The sequence below is a fragment of the Ascidiella aspersa genome, chromosome 5, assembly GCF_963924565.1.
Source record: "Ascidiella aspersa chromosome 5, kaAscAspe10.2, whole genome shotgun sequence".
Classification (NCBI taxonomy): domain Eukaryota; kingdom Metazoa; phylum Chordata; class Ascidiacea; order Phlebobranchia; family Ascidiidae; genus Ascidiella; species Ascidiella aspersa.
Window position 1 is genome coordinate 25,023,747 of NC_139451.1, and position 25,859 is coordinate 25,049,605.

Below are 25,859 nucleotides of genomic sequence, written 5' to 3' on the forward strand. Positions count from 1 at the left end.
GGTGTCATATAACACATCCAGCCACGATATACCGTAGGACAGGTGGTTGAAAATGTTTCACTGAATGCTGTTTCACCATTACGATTTACTGTTTGTGGCTGCTTGGTTTCGAACTTGGTACTGCGCATGCGCACAACGGACTAGGAACTCGGGTAGTCTTGCATAGTCTTACTGGAGTCCCGAGTACGACTCAAGCTAAACAAACCGACTTCGTCAAGTTCCCAACCGAACTCCCCAGCCGTGGCAGTAAATAATGGCACCTCGCTAAAACGGTAGCACTAAAACGACTTGACAATTCGGAATTTGAAAATTATTGGATGAAAAATTGTGTTTTGTAAACAAGTGCCTGTTCTCGCAACTCTAAACGTCAGCATAGGTAAATAGTTTTTGTTTTTTTTTTCTTTGAGAAAGTTTGTTTTCTGTTTGAGATATTTTCTTTCTTTTATTAAAAATAAAAGTTTACGTTAATGAAGGTAATCATAGACGATTTTATATAGTCAAAGAAATGTAATACATCGTCTATCGTTTTTTTCATTGTGTGACTTTTCAATTATCTGTTTTTTGTATTTCATTGCATCATTTGTGTTCTTCTTGAAGAATAAACTATTGAATATTACTTCAACCACTCTTAATCTATTGTGTGCAGTCAAACTGTGCAAACTTTACATTGGTAATCAAAGCTGCAGTACAGTCCTGCATTTCGATATTCTGGCCAAGTTTAATTTAAAGCACGATCCAAAACAGACCGACAACTTTACTATGTTAACTTCAGACTGCTGTAGTCTAATCGTGTGATCCTTACGGTATAGCAAGACCTGTTGGAGATTCTCTGACAAAAAATCGTTCTGCTAAAGCACAACGGTATTCGTATTTGTGAAGATATTTAATCGGTGCTTAGGGGATCGCGTAACAGTATCAACATTATACTTTTTTAAAGCATGATAGTCACAAATAACGACAAAAGCGATAAAATACAATGATTGCTGGAAAAAAGACGAAAGCGACAAACGCAAATTACATTTTCGGCGAAGAAAATAGAACGTGTCTTTAAAAAGCACTTGTTCCAGTGAAACTTAATTTCGTGACCTTCTGTTTCACTGTAAAGAGTCACATAAAAATGGGGGGCCTTCAGTTGGGTATATAGGGGTGGTACAAGACCCCATTACTCTAGGTTAGGGTACGTTGGTTCATTGGAGAAAAGGGTCCACCTTAAACCTCGCAAAAAGTCATGCTGTATACAGTATAAGCTACACAACGGACTAAACTGACGAACCTTGTTATTTATAGGTAAAAAAGGCTCGGAAAATGTCAGAGATCCAACGAAGGACTTATATGAATGAAAAATAAAGCAATTGCTACAAATATATTTAAGCTTAAAGCACCAGCAAAATTAGCGCAAACTGAACGGCACGTTTAAGCCCGCTGCACCTCAAAGCAAATTATCAATAAAGTGCCCACACCAAAGCACTTTTTCTAGTGTCGTGACGAAAAAGCAACAAAGTTAAACAACTGACGAACTTGAAAGGAAAACATTCGGGGCAGTGAGCAAAAGCAATGCGACGGGGAAATTCGCTTAAATTAACAAGCAGCCAGAAGCAGGTAGCTAGCCACGACGACAAAAACAAGCAAAAAAACTTGGTTGCTGCATTGAACAGGACTGGGATACGAAAAGTTGGTGCGCGTTATAAAACTAGATAGGTACAGAGGACGCTGTTTCCAACAGAAATCGCCTCAAATTGGTGTTTTTTGGCGACGGGATTCGACACAGCGCTATGCTGTATAAATATAAAGTAAGTCATTTTTATTTGATGCGCTTTAAAATGGATATTATCACACGACAGATATTTTTTGCATTTCATGTATCAAAGGTGGCTGTTTTTAGGTTTTTCTTCACTTAAAGTTTTTTTTCAAACAGATAAGCACAGATAAAAAATAGATAGGAAAAACGAAAAATAATTAAAAACAACCCGAAATAAAAAAAATCACTTTGAAGATAGCACAGCGTTAATTACCAGAAAAGCCCAAAGTGGGGTTTTGCCGCACAACAAACGAAGGCGGCTCACAGATCAGTGACAAAGGACGCGCGAGCTGGGTCCAGCATCATGTGTGACGTCACTCCTCCGCCACGCCGCCTCTCGTAGTTAGCGCCACCTAGCGACAATTGCGACACGTCACCGCAAAGCGACCGCGAGTCGTCTTCATAGGGAAAACCCCCGCTGGTCGGGTGCCTGGGGTCTTCGGACATGGAGCGGCCGTACTCGGGGACCCGGGGTCGGTGGTGGGGGTTGGTGCGGGGCAGGGGACGCCCCGGGGGCGCTGCGGCGCCGTTGGCCAGGCGCCGCTGCACGTGGGGAGAGGGCTCGGGGGAGTAGGGCGCCAAGCTTAGCATTGACTCGGCCAAGCTCTCGCGCGAGTTGCCGCGACCCATCTTATGCTGACTCGCTGAGTAGAGCGGTGCGAGTTGACCGGGCGAGTCGTGATGCAAGTGAGTGGGTTGATGCGGAAGGTAGCCATGGTAACGCGGCTGCTGGTAGGAGCGCGAGAGATCGGCGGGAGACGGCGAGATCCCCCTATCTCTCTGGCTCCCGTGCTGCTGCGGCTGCTGCTGGATGCTGCCCTGATGGTGGCCATTGTAATTGTTCCCGGATGAGTTGACTCTCTGTCGCGGCTGCGGAACAGGGATGATGTCCGACGATGCTGAAGAGGGACGAGAGAGGCGCGAACCTCCGCCTCCCTTTCTCATTTCCTCCTTGATGCGCTCCACCAGCCGCTTGATCTCTTTCATGTTGTGAGGGGGTGCAGTGCGCTCGGCCTCTATGACGTCACACAGGGCCGGCTGGAGTCGCCCCTCCTCGCGGAAGACCCGGGCGCGCGCGTACAGCGCCTCGTACCAGAAGGGCTTGAGCTCGAGGGCGCGCGAAGCGCTTTTTTCGGCTGAAAAAATAAAAAAAACAGTTTGAGTGAAATTAAGGAGAAAATCGCCAAAAAAAAATATTTTTTAAAGGCGAAAAAATTTTTTTGATAATTATTTTTTTAAATTCAGGTGGGTTTTTGGCTTGGAATTTTTCATTAAGAAAAATTTAGTTAGAAAATCACATTACGTAAGATAATTCACATTTGCCAAAAAATATTTATAACGGCATTCTCGAATAGTTTTACCGCGACTAAATTTATTAACTTTATTTTCTGTTACAATATGAGCAAATGTCGCCAGCAAAATGATATAATACGCATGCATACCTCCTTCCAATTCCCCAAGTTTCCTCAGACACCTCGAGTATCCTAGCAACAGGTGCGCTGATAGGTCGGCCAGTTTGCTTTGCGCGGTCATGCGTTCACCACGTGACTGCTGTGACGTACCGAGTTCGCCGACATGCTTGAGTGCGCGAGCGTACACGTCACTGGCGTGCGTGAACTCAAATGCCTTGTAAAGGTTGTTTCCCTCCTCAAGACAGTTATCTGTGGGCAAAGTATATACAGGTTAGTAAGTCTGCAACAGATTTTAGTAAGTCTGCAACACTTAACTTTCTGGTCAAGAACATTGCGTTTAGAGAAAAGTTTAAAATTAATATCCTATAATAAAAAAAAACAAAGGACGCCGTTAAAAGCTGTCGTTATTTTAAAAATATTTTTCAAAAGTACTCACTGAGTAAGGCTAAGGTCACGTCGACCTTGTCTGTTGCCATGGCCCACGAGGTTGGCAGGATCTGGGCCCCGCGACGCAGTAACCTAGCAACCACCGCGATGTTGCGACATCCGATGGCACGGTCCAGTGCGCACATGCCGGTGGCATCCACGTGACTTATGTCTGACCCGGCGTCCAATAGGAGATCGACAATCTGTTTGACAAGATTTAAAGTTGATCGTTTAGTTTGTGACAGTATTAATTAGGTCGTTAATCAGTAATGTTTTGTAAAAAATGCCAGTTCTGCAGAGCTACAGTACATTTTCGTAGCTGGAGGTCTTTTTACCTATGTGTTAACATTGTATTACACAATGAACGTCAAAAAACGACGTTTTCTTTGTGTTTTTTTTAAACGAAGTATTGTACAAATGTAATTAACTGTAAACAAAAGTAGACTAACAATGGTTTGAAGGCCTAGCTAGCGATCTAATTTTACCTGGGGATCGCCAAAGAATGCGGCCAAATCCAGCGCCGTTCTTCCGCTGGCATCACAGTGAGAAATGTTGGAGCGTCGGTCGATCAGTGATCTAACACACTGGGCTTGACCTAAGAACAAAAACGTCGATTTAGGTTAAACATTGGACCGAAAAAATATACATCAATAAGAGAAGTAAGTTTATAGTGGCCAGACACAAAAGATAAACAGCGTTGAATGAAAAACAATTCGGTTTGACATAATTTAATCTTTATATTTTAAATCATATTGTGGTTTAGAAAACGTTTTTATCATAAATACATTACATTAAGAAATCTAACTCAACGGATTTTCTCTCACCTTGCAAAGCAGCCCAGCTGAGAGCAGTAAGACCTTCTCGATCGGCGGCGGTTATACTTGCGCCTGAAAAATAAAGAGTTGTTTTACACAGGGTTTCTGCATTAAGTCAACATTATTTATTACCTTTAAGAAATTCAAAAAACTTCACCGAAAATCACAAAACCCAACATTAAATAAACGTTAATAAATTAGTCAAATCCCCAATCACCCTAAACATGTCATATGATTAGTCTGTAATATTGTTCTCGAATTCGGGGATGTACCAACCTCGAGATAAAAGAAGTTCCAGGACGCCGAGGTGTCCGCTGCAGGCGGCCATAATCAGGGGGGTTTTACCGCCGGCGTCGCGGGCCTCGAGCGCAGCCCCAAAGTTTAGCAGAAGGTCGGCGACCGCCCATTCACCCTGTTGTAGAAAAAAAGGATGATAAAAATCGGTGTTAATTAAAACAAAGAAGTACAAAATACTGGGAAATGGTTGTGAAATTACGTTTTAAATCCATGTCGTTTAAACTTTTAAGCCAGCGGTTCTTATGGATTATTTGAGAATTTGAATTCTTCACAAAGTAAACGATATTACAACGTCTAAGAGCCACTTCTGGAAAAATTGTTATTTCCTATCCGGAGGTCTGGCATTTTTTCACATAACAATGCATCACAACAAGTAACCAATATTATTGGGATAAGAACACCTTGTTAAGTTTCAAGCCAAGTTTTGCAATACTTTTCAGCAAGCGTACCATACAGTTTCATATGAGCTCCAAAATATCAAATTTTAAGTTTTACGGCGCAGAAAGCCGCAGCTTACAAGCATATCTTAATTTGCAATACCAACAGCCTTTATAACTAAGGAATCGGCCAGTATTCAAATACCACCAAAAGCATTGAAACTTACATGTTTCACGGCGCAGAAGAGAGCAGTGAAGCCGAGCTTGTTCTTCTGCTCGAGCTTGGCCTTGCAATGGCGCACCAGGAACTCACAGGCTGACGACTTGCCATGGGCCGCGGCCGACGTTAGTGGGGATTCCCCGTTGCTCGGTTCCAGGCCGTCGACGTCACAGCGGAAGGCCTCGGTCTCGAGGAGGTATTGCATCAGCTGTGGATGAAGAAGTCATGTTATAGTAATGCCGCTACAGCTATAAGAGGTCGATTTTGAAACGGCTGATTGAATTGACTTCATTTTGTAAAATGTGTTTTAATTGAAATTTTAAGGATTTTTTAGGGGAAAACTTACTTATATGAATATATTAAAGTAATTTAGAAATAAAAAAACTATTGTGGTTGTCAAGACTTTTTTTTTTCGATATTAAAAACGACGAAATTAGCATGGGCCTACTGAAGTTCAAGTATGGAAAAAACATGAAAAAAGTGACAGCAATTAATTCCAAAATTTGATAATTCCCACATGTTATGTTTTCTCTCTCACAATAACTTTTCGCCCAATTTCGTGTTATTTACTATCTTTAGAACAGTTTTTCATTATTTGTCAAAATCTAACTCCTTTTACCCAATATTCAATTAGTAAAATAATTCAATTACCTGCACGTCTCCAGTGGTCGCAGCAGCCACTAGCGCCTGTTGGGCAGCGAAAGTGCGGTGCTTCTCGGTGACGTAGAGGTCACAGGTCAGCAGCAGTTTGGCTGCGTCGCTGTGACCACGTGATATGGCGTGCAGGAGCGGGGTGTGGCCGTTTTGATCTTCCTGGTTTAGCTAAAAGAAAAAAAAACGATTTATAAACTTTCAGTAGGCCTACCACTTAAGTTAAGAGGCCGGATGATATCATTTATTTAATGCTCTGTCCGGATGTTATTCGTCGCATTTACAGCTGAATTAGATATCTGCCTATGTTAATTAAGTATCGAAATCGCGCTAGACATGATAAACTTCTATGTCTGATACCCAAACCTAAAGAATATTAAGATTCAATTCCATGTTACAAATGGCATATAATTCATTTAATTAGACGAATTTCCCACGATGTTTTCTGTCCCATTTACAACTAAAACATATTTCGGTGTAAGTCTATTTAAAATAAAAGGAATAAAAATCGCGCTAGACATGATATTCGTCTCCGTGTGATACCTAAACCGGAGAAATATTATGATTTAATTCCATGAACAATTTACAATCTACTAGGTGGTGACAAGGCTATGGAACTAAATTTAATCAGGAGAAATCATCCATCTTCACACTTACCATGGGCCTGTATCTCAGCAGCAAGTCTACCATCCTGACTCGACCGGCTGCAGCGGCGAAAGTGAGAGCCGACATTCCGTTGGAAGCTTGCAGGTTGACGTCAGCACCGAACATGAGAAGAAGTTCGGCCAACTCGAGACAACCTGAGAGAACAAAAAGGGGGAGTTAGTTAAGTAACCAGTGTAGCCCCTGCAATTTTGCTGCGATATATGCCGAGGTTAACCACGTCCTACATTAACCACGTAACCACGTCCTACATGGTTTTAAATATTCATTATCGTAAACCATAAACACCAATAATTTTGACCACCTAATTTGTTCTTCGCTAGTGGATTACTCCGAAAGATATGGCCAATAAAATCAAGCACATTTATTTAACAGTTTGTGAAACAAATCTCACAAATCTTAATTAGAATTTCCATTTTTTAATTTGTTAACTTACCTGTATGTGCGACTACTGCCAGTGGTGTTGCGTTGCAGAACACTTGGGTCGGTACGTTCGGGTTTGCTCCGGCTCGAAGAAGTAATTTGCTGACCTGGAAATAAATAGAAAACATGTGAAAATTTAATTAGGTTAATATTTTAATATGTTCCGAAAATATTTTTCATCCTAATAAGCAAAAACAAAAAACAGACCCATCATATAGCATTAACTATTGTAAACGAATTTGCACTTAGTCCTAGTTCTGAAAAAGTATCCAACCAACCTTCATATTTGGGTAGAACATGTTCCTAATTGATGTGAGGGCTTCGGTGAGCTGGTGACTGCTTTCTGCCATCAGCTTGGCGTTTCTTTCACTTGCACTTATACCTGTAATTCATCGCGAGTGTTACTTTTAAAACTCGACAACATTGGTTTAAGCCTAAGGTGTGCGTAAATAGGTTGAATATCGAAGAGAAAAACTTTTAACAGTCAACATTAGGAATAAAACAACACAAATTACAGGTAGAGGTTTAATTTATTAAAGTCAAATAGTCTGCAATTATTTAGTTGGGCAAGAAAATAAGTCTAATTTAAAATAAAAAATGGTAAAAAAAGGATTCTGATTCAAAGTATCCTTAGTTAGTATCTTAATGCTGTACAACTTGTTTTTATCGACCATTGTTTCATAACGAAGAGTAGACGATTGTGGTAGCAAGCCCATAGTTTTTCTTAAAAATCCCTTGAAGTGTTTGCCCACCTGTTTGCTTTGAGCTGTTCTTGAACATCGACGCCTTGAGCACGTGATGTGCCAACTCAAGCGTAGCGTGCTTGTGGAGTCGGTCGGGCGGTTGCTTTGACAACACGGTGGCCAATAGCAGGTAGCCACGTTTGATGTCCACCTTGAACTTGCTCGACGATTGCACTGCAACAAAAATAACTGTTGTTTACTTGTGAGCTGGTAAATGACGGTTGAGATAAAGTGCTAGTCAAGGTTTGGCGTCACGTACTATTTCTATGCGAGTTTTAGTTAAAAGTTAAAACGCTAAGAATTTGTTTCTACTTCTTTATTTACTGTGGAGGTGGGTTATTATAACATAAGTCAGTTACAATGTCTATGTGCAACTGTTTAAAAGGAAATGCCTATGTACTGTAAACACAAGTACCTGAAATATTTAATATGATATTTATTTTATCTTATTTTAGGTGTATTTACAATGTACACAACTTTAACACAAGCAAAATCAGGGGCGAAAATTTGAAACTTACGCGTTCCGTTGACTTGCGCGGGAGCCGTCGACTGTCCGATAAGCCACTCCCGGAAACAAGGATGGAAGAAGGTTCTTCCGGAGGTTGGGGAGAGCTGGATAAGGAGGTCGGTGAGAAGATCCATTCTCTGCTTGAATTTGGGCCACGTCAGCTCTTCGTTGGGTGGCAGGCCAGAGCAAACGGCCTGAAAATTACAATGGTGGGAAATTGATATTTGCTTTGGTGCGTACTTTTTAATGTGAACTGCTGGTGCATTTTTTAAGTATTTGCAATTTAAAAACAAACAAACGACAATTACCTGATACAGTTGTTCGTCTTTGAGTGGGTAAAGTGACGCAAGGGCGACTGCGATAATGCTGCGCACGTCATCATATGACGTATAGCTCATGAACCGCAGATTGCATTTCAGTAAGAACACCTGAACACAAATGGTTTTAATGTAAAATGTAACTCTTGATACATCAATGCAAAGCGAAATAAATTTTGCATCAATTCTATATTTAGTCAATCTAATTTATTTTTTAAAACAACAAAAATGCTTCTTTTTACCTCGTGTAGACTCATGGGGATGACTTTAAATCCGGAGCTTTTGGGTACGATGGCGCCTTGTTCGATGAGATCCAAGGTAAGCCTGAGGTAGAGGATGTTTCCCTTGGCCAGTTTTATCAAATGCTGTGAAAGCTGCTTTTGCGCAACTGCAGGATCAGATTTGCCTGAAAATAAGGTCGTCAAAACTAAACGTTCGTCAAAACTAAACAGATAATACTTTAAAATAGATAACACATAGGCATTTTCATTAACATCATTCAGAAAAAAATTAAATGAATTCTTTTGGGAAACTAAACTAATTTGTTTAAATGTCTTTAAATTTTCAAGTTATTTTTTTTTTGCAAAAATACCGAATTATTTAAAAACGTGCTCACTAAACGTTCAAGTTCGACATTTAATAACACTAATCTAGCTTACTGCGTTTAGAGTTTTACATGTAGTCACGTATGAGACTCCTTAATGATGTTGCATTGTCACATTTAAACGAATTTTTGTGCAAATTTAAAATAAATGTACTTCACAGAGCCAGAATCTCCCTGTAAAAAACACGAATAAAACACCCACCTGACAAAGTGAGATTTGCGAGGCTGCTTGCCGTCGTCACCCTGTGGCTGATGTAGAGCTGCGCGTCACGTGACACGTTGGCGTCGTCGCCGTCCAATGAGATGAAGTGCACCGGGAAGCCGTCGACCAATGAGCGGTCGCCGCTGCGACACGTGGCCACCACCTTGATGAAGTCGGGAAAATCCGGCAGGTGTCGCTGCAGGAAGGTGACGACAGAAAAGCCGTAGTCGGGACGATACTGTTCCGCTTCGCTGAGCGCGTCCACTAGGATCACGAGGTTTGAGCGGGGAAGCTTTTGGTCTAAAAGGGCAAGAATAAATTTAGAATTGGGAAACATCAGTTGAAGTAGCGGTGACTGGGCCAATATTTCAAGTAGAATAACATTAACAAACGTCCGCAAATATTTAAAATAATATAACGCTAATAAATGTCAGTAAACGGATAAATGTAAGTGTGATGTTCTTGTTTGATTGCCCACGTAACTATTTTAGGCACTTTGCAAAGCACATAATAACGTTAAAATTAGGAGTAAGGAATGTACTTGAAGAACATCACACTTACATATTAGGAGTAAGGAATGTACTTGAGAAGGTCCTTTCATATTAACATAATGGGAATTTCTGCCATTAGGTGACCTATATTTACAGTTCAAAAAACGTAATTTTTTACGGACTCAATCAAACATAAGGTTACCTAATCCTCCTTACTCCAAATCGCCTTCAACTAAACTATATGAGAGTTTAAGACGTAATCAATATATAGCTACCTGCTGCGTACGGTTCGGTTTTATAACGATAACTACTCTTCTTCACATTAAGCTAGAATTTCTACGAGTTGTACTGTTTAAGACGTTCAAAGCACTAATCAATATATAGCTGCCTACTGCCTAGGTTTCGGATGCTATAAATCATACACCCCCTTCTCTTGAACAACTTACTTCGCTTCAGCATAATGAGCGGCTCGATGATGGCCTTCATCAGGGCTTGGGTCGGGTTCTGGATGCAACTCCTCACGCTGACGAGGTTCTGCAGGTGAGGCTCGGCAATCAGCAGTTCCCTGTAGGCGGTCAGCTGTGGTGCCTGGGTAAGCTGGGCTGCGATGCTGTTTATGAACTCGGGAACGTAGCAAGAGGTGTTGTTGTCCGACTGGCAGAAGTGGAAGGCAACCACCTGGATTGGAACAAACGAGCGTTCAAATTTTGCTCGGGTGATGCCATTTGATTTTTAGTTTTGCAGGATGTATGGAGCTGATAATGTTGGCTTGAGAAAGCGAGTTATTCTCGAGTGCTTTGAATACATTGAAGTTATTTTAAGAAGATTTGAGTAAAAATAGTTGAGAATAAAAAGGTCGATTTTACATATTAGATTAAGAAACAGCAATAATTTTCATGTCGAGAGCATTTTGGGGGATTAACGTATACGTTGTTGGATTAAGAGCCATTTAGTTCGACAGATGAGTAAATTAAATCGAAAAACGAAAACAACCTTATTACAACAACTTGACTTTACATTCTCTTCCAAAGCACCTCCGAGTTTTTTGTAATTAAAGTCACATTAAAAAAAAATCTATCACTAATGATTTTCAATAGCTTGACTTTAAACTCTGTCTCGAAGCACCTCGGCGTTTTTTCCAATAAAAGTCAACTTTTCTTAAACAAAAATCTCTCACCTGTGATGCCACCTTTCGGCACGAGTCCTCGGTGAGCGAGGTTTGCGATCCGGCCCTGCTATTGGCTGCGCTTCCGAAGGCGGGGCTGTTGGTCCTACTGGAGTGGTTGGAGGCGTGGCTGCTGCCTGTGGAAGGGTTGTAGAACTGACGGGAGTTGGCTGCCAGGGGACTAGCTGAGCGGTTGAAGTGCTGGTGGCTCACGCGCTGTATCGTGTCTGGGAAGATGTAAAGGAGGATTAATGAGAGGATTCATGAAATAAGCTATTGCTCTGCCATCATGTATGACCGAGTGTTGCTCATCCAGCAGTTTTATTATGAACAATCGACGTTTCGACGTCCTATACAAGACGCCTTTATCAGGATAATGACATATCACGCTAGACAGACTGTCTTGAATAGGATGTCGAAACGTCGACTCAAGGCACCGAAATAAATTTGATTTTTTTGGAAATAAACAAAAATACAAAAAAAAGGCCTTGTAGGTAAAAGAGGGTGAGAGGCTTGTAAAGAACGTTGTTTGCACTTTTTTTTAAATTTTAGTCACTTACCACTTTCAAACTTAAGTGTCGAAGTGTTGGACTTGTTGTTCTTTAGACCGTGGTAGCTGTACGACACCAAGTGGTTGATCAGGGAGGTTTTTCCGTGTCCGGACTCGCCAGTAATGATCTGGAGACAAAGGAGTAAGTTGAAAGAAACGAGACACACAAACCTGAGTACAGATACGATAATAAAAATCACAAAAAAACTTGGTGGTCATTGGTTTTAGTATGGCATAGCCTTACAAAGTGGAGATTACAACAAAACTTGAAACTGTGCACTGTGCAGTCAACCAGTTTAAAAAAGAGAAGCAAGATTCAAAACAATCAGATTTAATGAATCAATCATTGCATTTAATTAGTCAAACCCCAGTAAAAAACAATCACTTACCACTCCCTTGTTATGCTTTAACTCGTTGCAAGCTAGCGCGTTGAGAATCTCGGTGTACGCCCAATCCCTGCCGACGAACTTTGTTTCCGTGGTTACAGCGAGCGGGAGTTCAAAGTTCAAAGGTTGCAAGGTGACCTCCGGGGATCGATAGGGGGCGAAGCGGACAACTGGAAAGAATACAAATGAGGTCAAAACACGATATTTCAATTTTCATTGAATTACTACAAGCAGATTATGAATAATTTGAACTTTAGGAAATCTTCGGTTAATCACCTTTTGGGTCCGTATTGCTATTTCGCCTTTTCTCCCCGGGGTTTGATCTTGAAGACGACCTCGTGTTGCTATGGCGACTGAACGTGTCCTCGTCGTACGTCACAGTGGGGGACGAGTTCCTGAAATCCGACAACAATAAAATATAAAGGGATTTCCAAGATCTTTCACTTATCAGGAGAGTACATCCAATAAAAACGCCAAAACAACTTCATTTTTTCAAACCAATCCAGGAGTAGGTATACTTTTGAACGTTTTGATTAAGTCTTGATGCATTTTGTATAGGCTTTGATATTATAATTACATTTTAATACAGCCTCCAACCATTATGCTCAAAAATTTTAATTTTCTAATTTTCGATTTGAATAAGGAAATAAGCCTGTGTAGTTTATAATAACCTAGATTTAATTCGTATTTACAACCTTTATAATTCGTATTTTATTTAATAGAAGTTTGAATATTTTCTTAAACCTTAAAGCGTGATCATACCGTAAAACCCTGATCAAAAAGATACAAAAAAATGTTTCAAAACTCACCTGTCGTCATGTTGCAACTCTGATACCACCACAGCGGGCGGGGGAGGTGGGGCTGAATTGGAATGGGGCCGGGAATTGTCCCACAGGGCCCCAGTGCTGCCATGCATCGACCTGCCCCGGGATTCTCCCATTCGCCCCATCGATTCGGCCCGGCTGAGCCCCGATGCCGACATGGACTGCGAGAGATATCGGGCTTGGGTCTGGGGCGGGTGTTGTGGGTGTTGCGGGTGTTGGGGGTATGGCAGGGGCGGGGCTTGCATCTCCTGCCTAGCTTCTTGTTCCCTGTTAAAAATGATTGAGGGGGTAAAATTACTTACTCTCAAAATGGCTAGAAAGATAAAATATAGTTAAAAATGGTTGAGACTATAAGAGCTAGCGAAAATAAGTTGTAAAAATAAAAGGTAAATAAAAACTGTTTCAAATATAAAACAAAGCGACAAAATTGTTCCAGGCATTGCATATCGCTTATATAACGTTTAAAAGATTTAAAAAGACCTACAGCAACTAGTAAAACCTGCATAAAAAAGTAAAACCCTGCTTAAAAGGTTTTGTAAGACGTCGTTTGTTTTATTTAGGAAGATAAAATGATGCTTAAAATGGTTCGGAAAGTAACGCAAGACAGTTAAAAAAGCGGACTTGACAAATGGAATCATTCAGAAAAACACTCGCCATTTTCAGAGCATTTGTCTTGATATTTCACCCGAAACCACTATCTAACTTGTTCGTGTGACAAGGCGTTATCTTACCACATTCGGCTCCTGTTTTCCGCTTCGTTTTGGCCCGTGCTTCGTCCCATTGTGTTGCTATCGGAAGACAACCTCAACCTTCCGGTCAGCGTCGAACTGGCAGTTCTTCCAGGATCTTCAACGTAACTCTGACTCGAGACCAGCCTCTCAAACGGCTGCCTTTGCTCCACAGATGGGGTGGGTGGATTGGAGTAGGCTCTCGCAGCCGGCACGCGGAAGTTGGTGTCGACTTTCGGTGGCCGCCGGGGTGCGCTGTTGCTCGCATCGGTGTCGACGTGTTGTTGCAAACGGAGCGAAAGGGAGTCTTGCAGTTGAACGGCTGAAATATGATGTGTTTATTGGCAATTGTAGCAAGATCGAGGCCTATTTTCCATAGAAAATAAGATATTTCTATTTTTTTCATAGAAAGTTGTTGTGGGGTTTCAATTGTTTTAAAGTTTGTTTGCGTTTTTACAGTCTTGGTCTTTGTTGAATACGCAAATACCCATTTTGCTTTAACTTTTTTACATACTCAGTGAACAACATTTATATAGAAAAACAATAAAATTATTTCTAAAACATAAAGAGGGGGTAAAGACTAACTTCAATACTCGCAACCTTAACTCAAACCCACTTGGGATTTTTGCAGAATTTTCCAGAAAAACTGTTTCTAAAACATTAAAAGAAAACTATTATTCCGCTGTTTTAGCTCAAATCACACTCTTGTTTATTTAGTACCTTTGGGAGGCAGGGGCGGTGGGGGCAAGGTATCCTCCATGTCTTCCTCCAAAGCTGGTGGTGGAGGCGGCGGAGGGGGGAGATCCTCCTCGGCGTATTCCATCTCCTCTTCATCCATGGGAGGTGGGGGAGGTGGCGGGGGAAGAGGATCGTTGCTAAATCCCTGGAAATCGACGGAGTTAGTTTAAAACAGGAGTAAATGGCAAAATTCAACTAGGTAAACAGATAACTGATTAACAAAGGATGAAAACTTATGAATTTGCTGTGTATTTGCGATTTACAACTAAGGATTTGAGGCCCTTCCATTTTAGTTGTTAAGTATATAACAATGTAACAGGGTATTGATTGTTTTGTTTTGTGTATATTCTCGTCATTTTTACATCTATTCGTCAGTTCAACGACATACTGCAAATTCCTTAAAACGAAAACGTTTCGTTGCAAAAAAGAGAATAAAACCTCTATTAAACTATACTTATAGCCGTTTGAAGTACTTATAGCCGTTTTTGGAGTTTTTCTTTTATGCTTTGCAGATGTTTTTTGCTTTGTAGAAATGCTACATTAAGGCAACTGAATGTGCAAAAAGCGCATACGATCTTTTATATACACCATCGGCCTTGGAAAATTACACCACAAAGCATTACAGGCTAACGTAAAACGATAGATCTTATCGCGAATGGCGCAACAGGCTTTTCACCGAGCAAAGCGCCAATTCAAAGTAAAACGCTTACACGCTGATATCAGTGACGCAAAGGTGTCGCAACAAATAGGTAACACAGAGCTGACGACAGATTTGGACTACTAGATTTATTTTAGCTTTTAAAAATTAGATTAGAATTAAAATTAGATCATTTCGGTTTTTCAAAACTAGATTAGAATTAGAATTAGATCATTTCGAGTTTTCTCAAATTAGATTACAATTAGAATTACCGAATTCTTAAAAAAATCGAATTTAAACTAGAATTTGAACTAGAATTACATTTGCTTATTTACAATCAATTACATTTAAATCGAGAAGAATTCTAGCAAGAGTGTGAATGGTCAATGTATTTGTGCTAAGTTCGATGTCTTTTAGATTAACATATGCTTTTCAGACTGTAAAAATTAAGTTCAAACCAAAGAGTTTTAATTCAAATTCGTTGTTCTGACTAAGAGACTAAAAATGTCGTTGGACAAAGTAGCATTTTTGGAAAAATCCGAATTAGATTAGAACTAGAATTAGAGAAAACAAGCAATTCACAAATTAGATTAGAATTAGAATTAGCCGCATTTTGCTCTAATTCATTGAATTAGAAAACTAGAATTATCTAGTTGTCCAAGTCTGGCTGACGACGGACCTTGTATCAAGTTTACGACAAAAACAAACTTCTAGACCAATGGTTCTTAGCTTATCGTAATTACCCCGCTGGAGAAAATTATACAAATTTTTATTTTGACGATAATATCAGGTACTATCTTTCAGAAAAAATAGAATTTAAGCCTTCTGTTTGTTCAATTATAAGGTTAACTTTGTATGCAAATTGTTAAGCCATTTTAGTGTTGTTTATTCAACTACTAACTACAGGTCATAACTTTTTACTTAGTATCTTTCAGGAAAAAACGGAATTTAAGCCCCCCTTTTTAAAGTTTAAGTGTAACTTTGTATGCAAATTGTTAGACCATTCTGATGTTGTTTATTAAACTATTAAATACAGGTCATAAGTTTTTACTTAGTTTCAGGCAAAAACGGAATTTAAGCCCCCCTTTTTAAAGTTTAAGTGTAACTTTGTATAAAAATTTTCAGACGATTCTAGTGTTGTTTATTAAACTACTCTATACAGTTCATTGTTTTTTTCTTTTTCTAAGGAGAAATCAAAAAGCATGAAAGTCTTTTCAGTGACAACGACACCCAAAATGCTAAGAACCACTGCGAGACCAAGCAAAACGCGGAAACACAGATACAGCATAGGTGGGAATCTCACCCCTGTCTTGGTTGCCTTCAGTGACAGGCGTCCGTTCGAACCCACTTCGCACACAGATACCGCTGGCGTGACGGAGCGTGACGAGGACACGCTTGAGCGCGTCGAGTGGCTGGGAGAGTCTCGACAGAGCTGAGGCAGCTTGACGACTTCGTTGCTGCTGGCATCTGGGCAAACACGAAAGGCGGTTAATTAAACGACACTTCGGTCGCAGTTCTGCTGTCGCGTTTGAACGCGAGGTGCTGTTCAGAGCGGGGCGCCAACTTGGGGTTTACTTGAAAAGCAGGTGGAACGTGCTGGGGGAAAAAACAATGTTGAGCGTTTCAATAAAACAATTTGTTTGATCAACGTAACTCACTGGCTGTATGCTTTAATGAGGGGTAGACTAATAAGCAACCATTTCGGAACGTTTCAGCAAACATTTTTTTGCCTAAAAGATTCATTAGGATTGAAAAGCTAATTAACTTCGAAATTTTGCTTTCGCCTTATACTTAATTGCGTCACAGGATACTTCATTTCATTGCGGAATATATTTAAATACTATTTTAATGCACCTCGATTGCGTCGGTAGCGGTTTAAACGTTTTTCTCGCAAAAATCTGGACAGATAGCAATCCTTATTTTTTAAATCTATTTCAAAAAGGCACGAGATGTCTATTAGTCATATTTTTCGGTATTTTCCCTGATGAATAATAAACCGTTACAATTGGTTTCAGCTGACTACCCTTCGGGAACTGGAACTAAAACCTTGTACCAAAATAAGCGCAAAAGCAACTTTCGGAAAACGGTGAGATTTACGTCATATTATGCCCGGGGCGAAAGTTTTTGAAGTTAACTCTCGAAAATAAAACTGATCCGAACGCGCTGAACGTTGCCGGCAACCGTATAAGGCTACTTCTGTAAACTCCACAAAACTCCCAAGTATTGATATCGGTTTACTATTTACGAGGGAAATTTTAACCTAATAGAAGTTGGGAGTTTTCAGGGATTTTTTCTTACCGTGGTTGTAAATCCCTCTCGCTACTAGTTCCCCTAAATGTAGTCCGTTTAGAAAGGGTATCTATTTACAACGAGCTTAACGATAGCACGGGGCAACGTATTTTACAGGTAAGAATGTTATAGTTCGACGATTTGAGTTACATTTTCCCTCCTGAAATTTCCCCAGGGTCGGATTATGTCAAACGAAAATAACCTACTTTGGGAATTTTAAAGAAACTTTGTCAGATTAGGTGATAAAATTCCACATATAAGTTCCCTATCACTTTGAACGATGACTCAAAAAAGTCTATTTTTTCACTCAGTAAGCCTTACGCTAAGGCACCTCAAAGAACACCCGATACCGTTTTAATACTGATGCGACGAAATATATTTTTGTCAGGATGCCCACGGATACATTAGCTTTACGAAAAAGGTTCGGTTTTAAATCCCCGGTGTTTCGATACAGACACGAGTCGCCGACTTCTCAAGGCTTTTAGCACAGCTTACGTCATTTTTCAAAGCTGGCAGGACATAAGTGGCGGCCACATACACAAGCAAATACAGCCTTTGATTATGGGTTCCTTAGAAAGCCTCTGGAGAGTAACGCCATTGGTCACTGTATGCCTCACAAAAGGTATGCTGTACAGCATATAATAAAGCCGGATACGAGACGCCCTTTTGTGTGTGCTCTGTATTATTTACACGGCCTGGGATGGGAAACCATATACGCAATTGTAGTGCAATGGCGGCTTATTGGTATAAGAACCTCGCTCTTTATATTTAGATATCAAAAGGCGTTATTGGCATTTCAACTTTCAAACACGCTTAATCTGGTGTTTGGATTATATAAGGTCGGGCCTTTAACGCTTGGCACAATACAACGTTTGTTTGGAAAACGTGACGTCAGCAATTTTCACATTAAGGCGTTGCCTTCATGACATTGGCGATTAACGAACCAACCCGTTTAACAACGCCTGTATATAATTATTAATACACACCTACATTACATATTTCTAAACGTCTTAACACTTCATATATGAGCAACATGGGTGGTGCGACTAAGGCCCTAATTTACACGATACGCATTTTAAGTTAAACGAACAGACTGGAAAAAAAGATTACAAGGAAATGGTTATAATCAATGTAACAAGTTGATACCGCACCCTTAACGCCTACACGTTGAACTTCAACTTATATTTGGATCAACGGTTTCCATCTCCTTAAAAGCCCGCATCTTGAAAGATCGCGCTACGTGTTTAATTTCTGGTTAGCTTTCGCCTAGACAAGTGCGTGGGCCAATTAGGATAAACAAACTGAGGGGCGCAACAGTTAAGAGGTTTGCGGGGCGTCTACAACACATAGTTAAGGGCGTGATAACAGGATATTACCAAGAGGAATTTTATTTATAGGGTGCAAATGGGAAAGTAATTATTCCAAGGAGTTTTAAAATCGAGCGATTAGCGATACCAGATATTAGAATGCGAAGAAAGCATGAGAACATAAGTAAAATTTCCAGAGTAATAGTGAATACTAACACAAATCAAAAAACAGTAGTTTTATCAAATCAAAAAATTGTATTTTTGCCAGCGTTAAGAAATTGCAATTACCAGAGGAGCTGTTTTTTTATTTGTATTACTATGCCTGGTAGTAACAGTTTATATAATGAATAATTATGATTTAGTGCTAATTTGACTGTATTACCTCGGTTGATTATTTCCTAATTACTTCAAAGTATTTAAGCATTTTATAGCTTACCTCTTTCCATTGAGGAATCGTTCTGGCCCCTTTGGCGCCGCGTGGAAGGGCGTCTTGGCCTGATGGACGAAGGTCGTGGGGGGATTTGGCCACTGCCCCTCCTCGGATCACAATTCCACATGGCGGCGCTAGACTGCTCGGCCAGTTTGGCTTGCATTATGTTTGTGGAACTATAGAGAAAAACACATGAATGTTGCATTTTTTTAATTCGAATGATGCGTTCTTAATGTGACGTCACAAATAGAAAATTAAAATGGTTGGAATTGCAAGAAAAACGTTTCACTAGTCACGACAAGGACTGGTGAAATAACAACAATACCTTGTATTATAACAATTACAACTTCAGAAGTCGTCAGTTGTTAATCACTACCGATAAAAAAACATGTGCAGTTTCGCTTAGTGGTTTGTATCGTCCCAATAAACGAAATTTAAAACAATAAACATCAACTGTGCTCATCAGAAAAATGTTTCTTGATTTATTGTACTCCATTCGTACATCAAACTTTGTTACAGGCTTACAAATTGGGCAAATCTACAACAAATTAAAAATACGAGTCTTCAAAATGTCAAAACATCTCTAGAAACTGTTGAGCATAAGAAACAGTCACCGTTGTTGTATAGTACATGAAAAAACGTGAAACTTTGGTCAAAATAATCAACTTACTAAGCGGATGAGCAAACGATGTCAGATGAGCTCCTTGAATGATTTGGGATTGGAGTATCGTTGATGGAGTCAGAGTAAATGATGTCTTGCTTCCGGGAGTCCAAAGAACCCGATCTGCTCGCATCGTATGAAGACAGGAGAAAAGTGGAGGGAGCGTTGCGCAGCTCGGAATCAAAGGATCCAACGCTGCTTCCTGGAGGATGGGCACAATGGGGCATTGTTACGAAACAGAAAGAAATTGTGTTTTATTTTGGTTTGAAATTCACATTAATAACACTATCGCTTTAGCAGGTAGATTGAACAGTTGAAGTGGAGTTTAGAAAACTTTTAGGCTTTCAGGGTAAAGGAAACATTAGACAGATAAGAATAATTTCTGTTTAATCTGGCACAAATATTTGTGGCCATAAATGGGGAAAAATGTCAGGAATTAACATAGCAAACAATAAGACAACCTTATATAGGCTATTCAGAACAAGTAAACGAAAAAAATGAAAACTTACCAATTCCTTTATCGGACAGCGTGGATGCCGGGCTTGTGGTCTTTTCTTTTCGTACTTCGGCGGTTGGTACTACGTTTGCCCCGATGCTGGCGTGGTCGAATAGCGGGTGGGGGTGGCTGGTGGTCTTCACATGACTTACTCTGCAAACACGAGCCATATTTACTCTATCAGTCAAGCGATTTAGACAAAGTTTACCAGGCGGCTTGTCGGAAGACTGCTTAATAAACTGTCTGTATTTTTATTCTAAACTGATAATGTAAAATGCAACTATAACCCAACAATTACTCGTGTCACTGTTGGAAGACATTGTATCCTTGGGGGATTAGTTTTTTTACCTTTGTTCTCCTACGAGAAGTCCCAGCTTCGCCATCAGTGACGGATCTGGTTCATCGGAATCCGACACCCTGCAGTCGTCAGCGACGATTAAATCCGGGTCTGCAGAAAAGCATTATGCATTTTTTTCAATAAAAAAGGGTTTAGAACATCTTTACACCTGTGGGTGAGAAGGAAGTTGTTTATCGCTATAGAAAAAAAACACAGGATAAGAAAAATACTGTTGACGACAGTCAAATCGGCAAATATGGGGCATTTTGTTGTTATTTCTTGTCATTTGCTTCATAAGTGAATGTGTATCAATCTGTAATGTAAACCAGTAAAACTTGGTGAGGCTAACCAATTGGTTCTTGTTATTTTCCAAAAATCAGCAAGCTGTTTCGTTTACTGTTTGTCAAACATTAGCACCCACATAACAGCCCTATTCATTCCGGAATGTGTACTCTTCATAAAGAGCAGAGCAGCTATCCATTTTCATGTCATGTCGAATTTGTCGCCCGCCTTTTGAAACACGTCCCGATTTAGCAGCGACACACTTCGACTCGCATACCGCACATACATGTGTCAGGTTCGCGACAACACGCAGAAGATATTCAGCACCATCCGTGCAAGTGTCACCAACACGAAACGCTCGCATTACGTAACTCTGGTATGCCGGGCGGCCCGAGCCATATCGCGACTCGCAAGTTTGCCTCGGCTATATTTAACGTAGGCTTTGGTCCGTGTGATCTTTGCCAGATGTTCCCATCAGGTCAAACAAGTTGCCCAGGGATTGGACGATTGCCTGTCAAGCATAAAGCTTCTCTACGCGCAATGTTAATCTGCTTAGTTCATATTTGTTTCCACACTGAGGGCTGTAAGTGTTATTATATTACAAATAATCCTCAGTGAAAAATTTCAGAACGATTTTCATGATTTTCCAACAAAACAAGGTTTAATCACCAAAGAACGGCAAATCTACTTTCTTTTATAGTTTTTTTTTTAACTACAAAGTCAAAAAATTATATCTTATAGTTGGCTGTCATTTTAATTGCAACTTGAAATAATCTTCAGTGACTTCAATAACAACGCTTTTCAACTAAACTAGACATATCTACACAGTGCATAAAAACATTGATTTGAATAAAACAAGAGCTAAATATACTAATATTTAAAAGCTTTTAGCTTTGCTACACGTGATGGTCACATTTCTTAAAGCTACATGTTTGTCGCGTTTCCTTCTATTAGCTCAAACACAAACTTTAACTTGACTCACACTATATAGTTGCCTGTTACCATTCCGGGATCTCTCCCTCATAATAAGAACAGTACGAGATATTCCGGGCTACAAACTACTATACTTCAATCGCCCAAGTATTGAATTTCTGCCTTGAGCCGCTCAGGTCCAGTCACCGGCTCTACGCAGCCGCAAATGAACCGGCGAGTCCCGGCGCATGCTTCCGCATTAACAACGCCCAGTCGTCTACCTTATCGATTCTCGAATGCCGACGAACATCGGCCGGTCGGGCCCAACAGCGCTGGGGAATATAGGCACGTCGTGAGACTATATGCGGCGCAGCATGAGAACATAAGCGGTTCCCTGGAGAGCTTTTCGGGGCCGGATTGCGCGAGCTCGATATAAGGAGGATTCGAGTCGCGGTTTTAATCAAAGGTGAGGTCGGCGAACCTAACGAGTTTCATCTTGGCCCTTGCGCAATTCCCCCGGGTACTATATAGAGACCCGGTGTGCGTTTCCCATGGCTGAGGAATTTATTAATGGAGGTTCGGCGCTCAAGTTGCCGTTGGATCAAATCACTGTTTCATTACGCATTAACAATAAGGTTTACTGTACTTAAAACATCCGACCTCAACTGACCCGTGTCGATATTGTAATGGTTTGGAAAGCCTTCAGCGAAAATGAACTTTCAATTGCAACCAGAATCTGTCCAAAAGCCGTGGAAATTCAACAATTCGGTCATTTACTGTTTCATCGCGCATTAACAGTAAGGTATAGTGTTCTTCAAACACCTGGGCTGCGGTATTCTTTCACCTAAACCCGACCTCAAATGCCCCGTTTCAATATTGTAATGGTTTTAAAAGCCTGCACCGAAAATGAACTTTTAATTGCCACAAGCATCTGGCCAAAAGGCGTGAAAACGCAACAATTCGGCTTTTGATGGGGGCCACTTAAAAGTCAGCTGCCGTATTTTAAAGCAGAGCATGGAAGCAATCAAGACAGAGAACGTGCTTTTCGACCCCGATCGCTTCCTTTTATGGCTTCCAACGGGAACTGTCAATCAGTCTCAAGCCTTATCGCTGCACGAAATCGGCAAATATTTCGTTTTAAGCACTCCCTTCGTTTTGACCACTTTTTCGCTTTGCGTGCAGAAACGGGCAAGTTTGCTGCCTTCGAAGAATTTCATATCGATTCCAACGATCACGCAAAAAAATCGTTAAACTTTCGCGCTCTAAAGCGTTTCTAGAAAATATTTTGCCTTGTGTGAACTTGCCTGAAAAGAAAACGACATAGAACGCAACCTTTCGAACTATTTTTTTTGTCTCCGGCGTCTTTGACAATTGCTCTAAAGCGCCGCGTAATAGGATTGCTTGGTGTTATCGGCCCGGCGAAGAAACACATGAACTAATCTGTCTGCATTGCAACCGTACTTCAGGCGCCTGTAGGTCTGTTCTTTACCCTGCCGCTGTACAATAATGACTGGTTCTGTCGGTTATTCACCTATCAGTTGGTAATAACCTGTGGCTGATTACTTAACCACTTCAATAGAAGCGGATTTTGAGCTTTTTTATTTGCCTAACGCGGCTTTAGTTCCTACTACGCAATGTATGTTTTAGGGATTAAATATTGCAATGCATATGCAAGGTATATACATTTCCTATATTATTTTTATTGCTCAAGTAAGCTGTTGTCAAATAAGTCCTGGCATGTATTTAATAGAATTACTAACCTTACAAATCAGCCCTAAAATGAGCAAAGATGTACAAAATTAAAAGTGGCGTCTGATCAACACATCTTATCATTGTATATTGTGCAAACACGTTTTTCATCCTCAAAAAACTAAACTGATCAATCAAAAAAATAAACCTTTTTGTCTTTGGGTTATTGTCTCGAAACCCCTAGGAATTAAATTAGTTTTTCTCAGCAAACAGTATAATATCGGCCTTTTGCACACCTTGAAAACAAAGTGAAACGACTGCATAAAACCGAGCAACAACGCACTTGAACTAAATTCATTGAACAAAACATCGAAAAGTCGTCAACCGTAAAGCGGTAACAACGCAACGTTTCAGTAGCACTGACTGCGTCGCGTCACCTCCAAAACAAAACTGGGCGCAAATCAAGCCTAGAGAAAATTGCTCGAAGCGGAAACGGGCGACGGGTCTTGGGGTGAACCCGGTTTTACTTGAACTGAGCGCATTGTTGCGGCGGATTGTCGACTTGCAGATTTACCCGACCGGAACCGAGCGGGCCGTTTCCCGCAGAAACCCGCCGCATTTTCCCGGCACCGGCGTTGGCGCTGAATACCGCGGGTTTGGCGAAGTGTGACGAAACCGGGGACACACGAGGAAATCGCGGTCGTTTGAGGGAGCCAAGGTCACCATTTTTTTTTAGTTTTTTGGTTTTATATAGTCGGAGTTTTGGGCTGTTCTTTAGACAAGTAAAGCAATGGCGTAAACCGGAAAGTTATTTTAAAAAATGACTCATAAAAGACGTCGAGGCGTTTGTTTCGGGAAAGAACCGTGAAATTGCTAGTAATTTGAAAATATTTCAAAACTGTTACAAGGAACTTTAAAAATCTCTTCAATTAAAAAAAAATTGTTTTTAAAATATGCGGAGTCCTGGAAGTCTCCTACAAATACATTAAACTAATTTCCTTCAGCCATGAAGATTGTTTGCTATGGAGTAGGGCGGAATTCCTGTTAAATTAGATTTTTTCAAGTTTCAGTAAAAAATGCGATGTTAACTTATTGATTTGGCTAAAAACAACTGACCGTCAGAAAATATGAAAAAACAATAAGTCTTCCTTGAAACCCGTGAAACCGATTTTCGGCAATCGGCCTGTATAAAGAGTTTTCTTGAAATTTCGCACGATTAGCGATTGATATAAAGCGACTAATACTGTTAAGCAGTTACAAGAGACCCCCTTTTACAAGAACAACCGTGATTCACCAACGGGGGCCCACCCACAACGATGTTGGCCGGGCAACCAAGCAAAGGCGACAAATCAAAACGTTTTCCTAGACAAGAGGAAACGCTAATGCGCGGCTCCGGTGACTGACAGATCGCCTTCAGTGGACGATAACAATGACGTAGGCTGTCTATTTTACGACCAATAGTGACGCAAGGCAAGGTTTGGGCGCAAGTTTGACTGGAAGAGTGGAAGTGTAAGGACAGCACAAGCGCTGTAATTGAATTCGGTGGATTAGTGTAAGGGATTTGCATTATTCTTGAACACGATGTAGTCAGCTAAAACGCAATGCACGGTTAGTGATCAATGTGGGATCACATTTCCTGACAAATTCCTTGACTTTTAGGAAACTAGAAACACTTGTTGGTCACCGTTAGAATGTTTCATTTTTTCAGGAACGTTTCGGATAAGAAATCCAAACTTTTCAAGAGATTTATTTCTATGTGGGCGCTGGTCTAGAATCCTACTCCTTTTTTACAGTAACGCAACGAGTTGTGAAAATTGTAATTTCCAGGAAGAAATAAATATAATAATAATACTTGATCAACCCAAACCCAAACGCTAACTCACACCGTATTCCAAATAATGTTAGCAATATAAACGGCAGGAAGAAATTGAAATAGGATTCTATACCAGCGCCAAAAAAACAGTTTGACAAAAACTATTCTCACCTTCTTCATCAACGCCGGGAACTGTTGGTATTTCGACAAACTTTGGTCTTCTATTCACAGAAGCTACAAAATAAACAAAAAACATTTAAATCTGATATCCGTTAGTGTTATTGCAACGTTCTGAAAATATCTACAACTTATTAAATTGATAATATATTTCCAAGTAGTGTTCTAGGAAAGGTTTTGCAAACTTTCTCACCTCTTGAATTTGTATCAAATGACGCCATCGAATCTTGATTTGCTGTGTGCTTTAAATAATCCAAAATAATATTTAGTAAAAACAAATAAATATACTCAGCAGTTGGGTAACAGAAATTTCATTGTACAAGTTATTTTCTGCAAAAAAGGATAAACGTAATGGTTAAGACATAATCCCCTTTAAACTTCACTTAGTTCAAATAAATGTAAAAAAATTATATAAATAGCAGACAAAACTCTGAATCAATAGAATATTGCGACAAACATGATTGCCACATTGCACTACATTAGCTATTTCT

At 40.3% G+C, this 25,859-nt stretch overlaps 1 protein-coding gene across 1 annotated transcript; it reads right to left on the reverse strand.

Annotated features, from left to right (window-relative positions):
- Positions 1-894: 894 nt before the first annotated feature.
- Positions 895-25,750, reverse strand: LOC146145580 (protein TANC1-like). The gene is made up of 31 exons (XM_083390433.1): positions 25,562-25,750; positions 25,363-25,425; positions 20,507-20,606; positions 20,172-20,311; positions 19,672-19,864; positions 19,008-19,177; positions 16,279-16,442; positions 14,321-14,483; positions 13,604-13,922; positions 12,858-13,139; positions 12,325-12,443; positions 12,052-12,218; positions 11,673-11,790; positions 11,125-11,339; positions 10,394-10,625; positions 9,457-9,756; positions 8,893-9,056; positions 8,642-8,761; positions 8,344-8,527; positions 7,835-7,999; positions 7,361-7,464; positions 7,096-7,189; positions 6,654-6,796; positions 5,997-6,167; positions 5,353-5,553; positions 4,728-4,863; positions 4,461-4,523; positions 4,122-4,231; positions 3,647-3,839; positions 3,241-3,459; positions 895-2,934 (listed from the first exon to the last, which is right to left on the reverse strand). Exons 1-31 carry the CDS (start codon positions 25,587-25,589, stop codon positions 2,060-2,062), a joined length of 5,715 nt encoding a protein of 1,904 aa, XP_083246559.1. The 5' UTR covers positions 25,590-25,750; the 3' UTR covers positions 895-2,059.
- Positions 25,751-25,859: the final 109 nt, after the last annotated feature.

Bases quoted from the DNA above. Each gene is read 5' to 3' on its own strand.
- LOC146145580 (XM_083390433.1), bottom strand. From the start codon at position 25,589: ATGGCGTCATTTGATACAAATTCAAGAG. The intron at 19,178-19,671 runs GTAAGTTGATTA...TTTTCTCTATAG, and splicing joins ATCGTTTGCTCATCCGCTTA to TTCCACAAACATAATGCAAG. The intron at 4,232-4,460 runs GTGAGAGAAAAT...TTTTGTTCTTAG, and splicing joins CAGCTGGGCTGCTTTGCAAG to GTCAAGCCCAGTGTGTTAGA.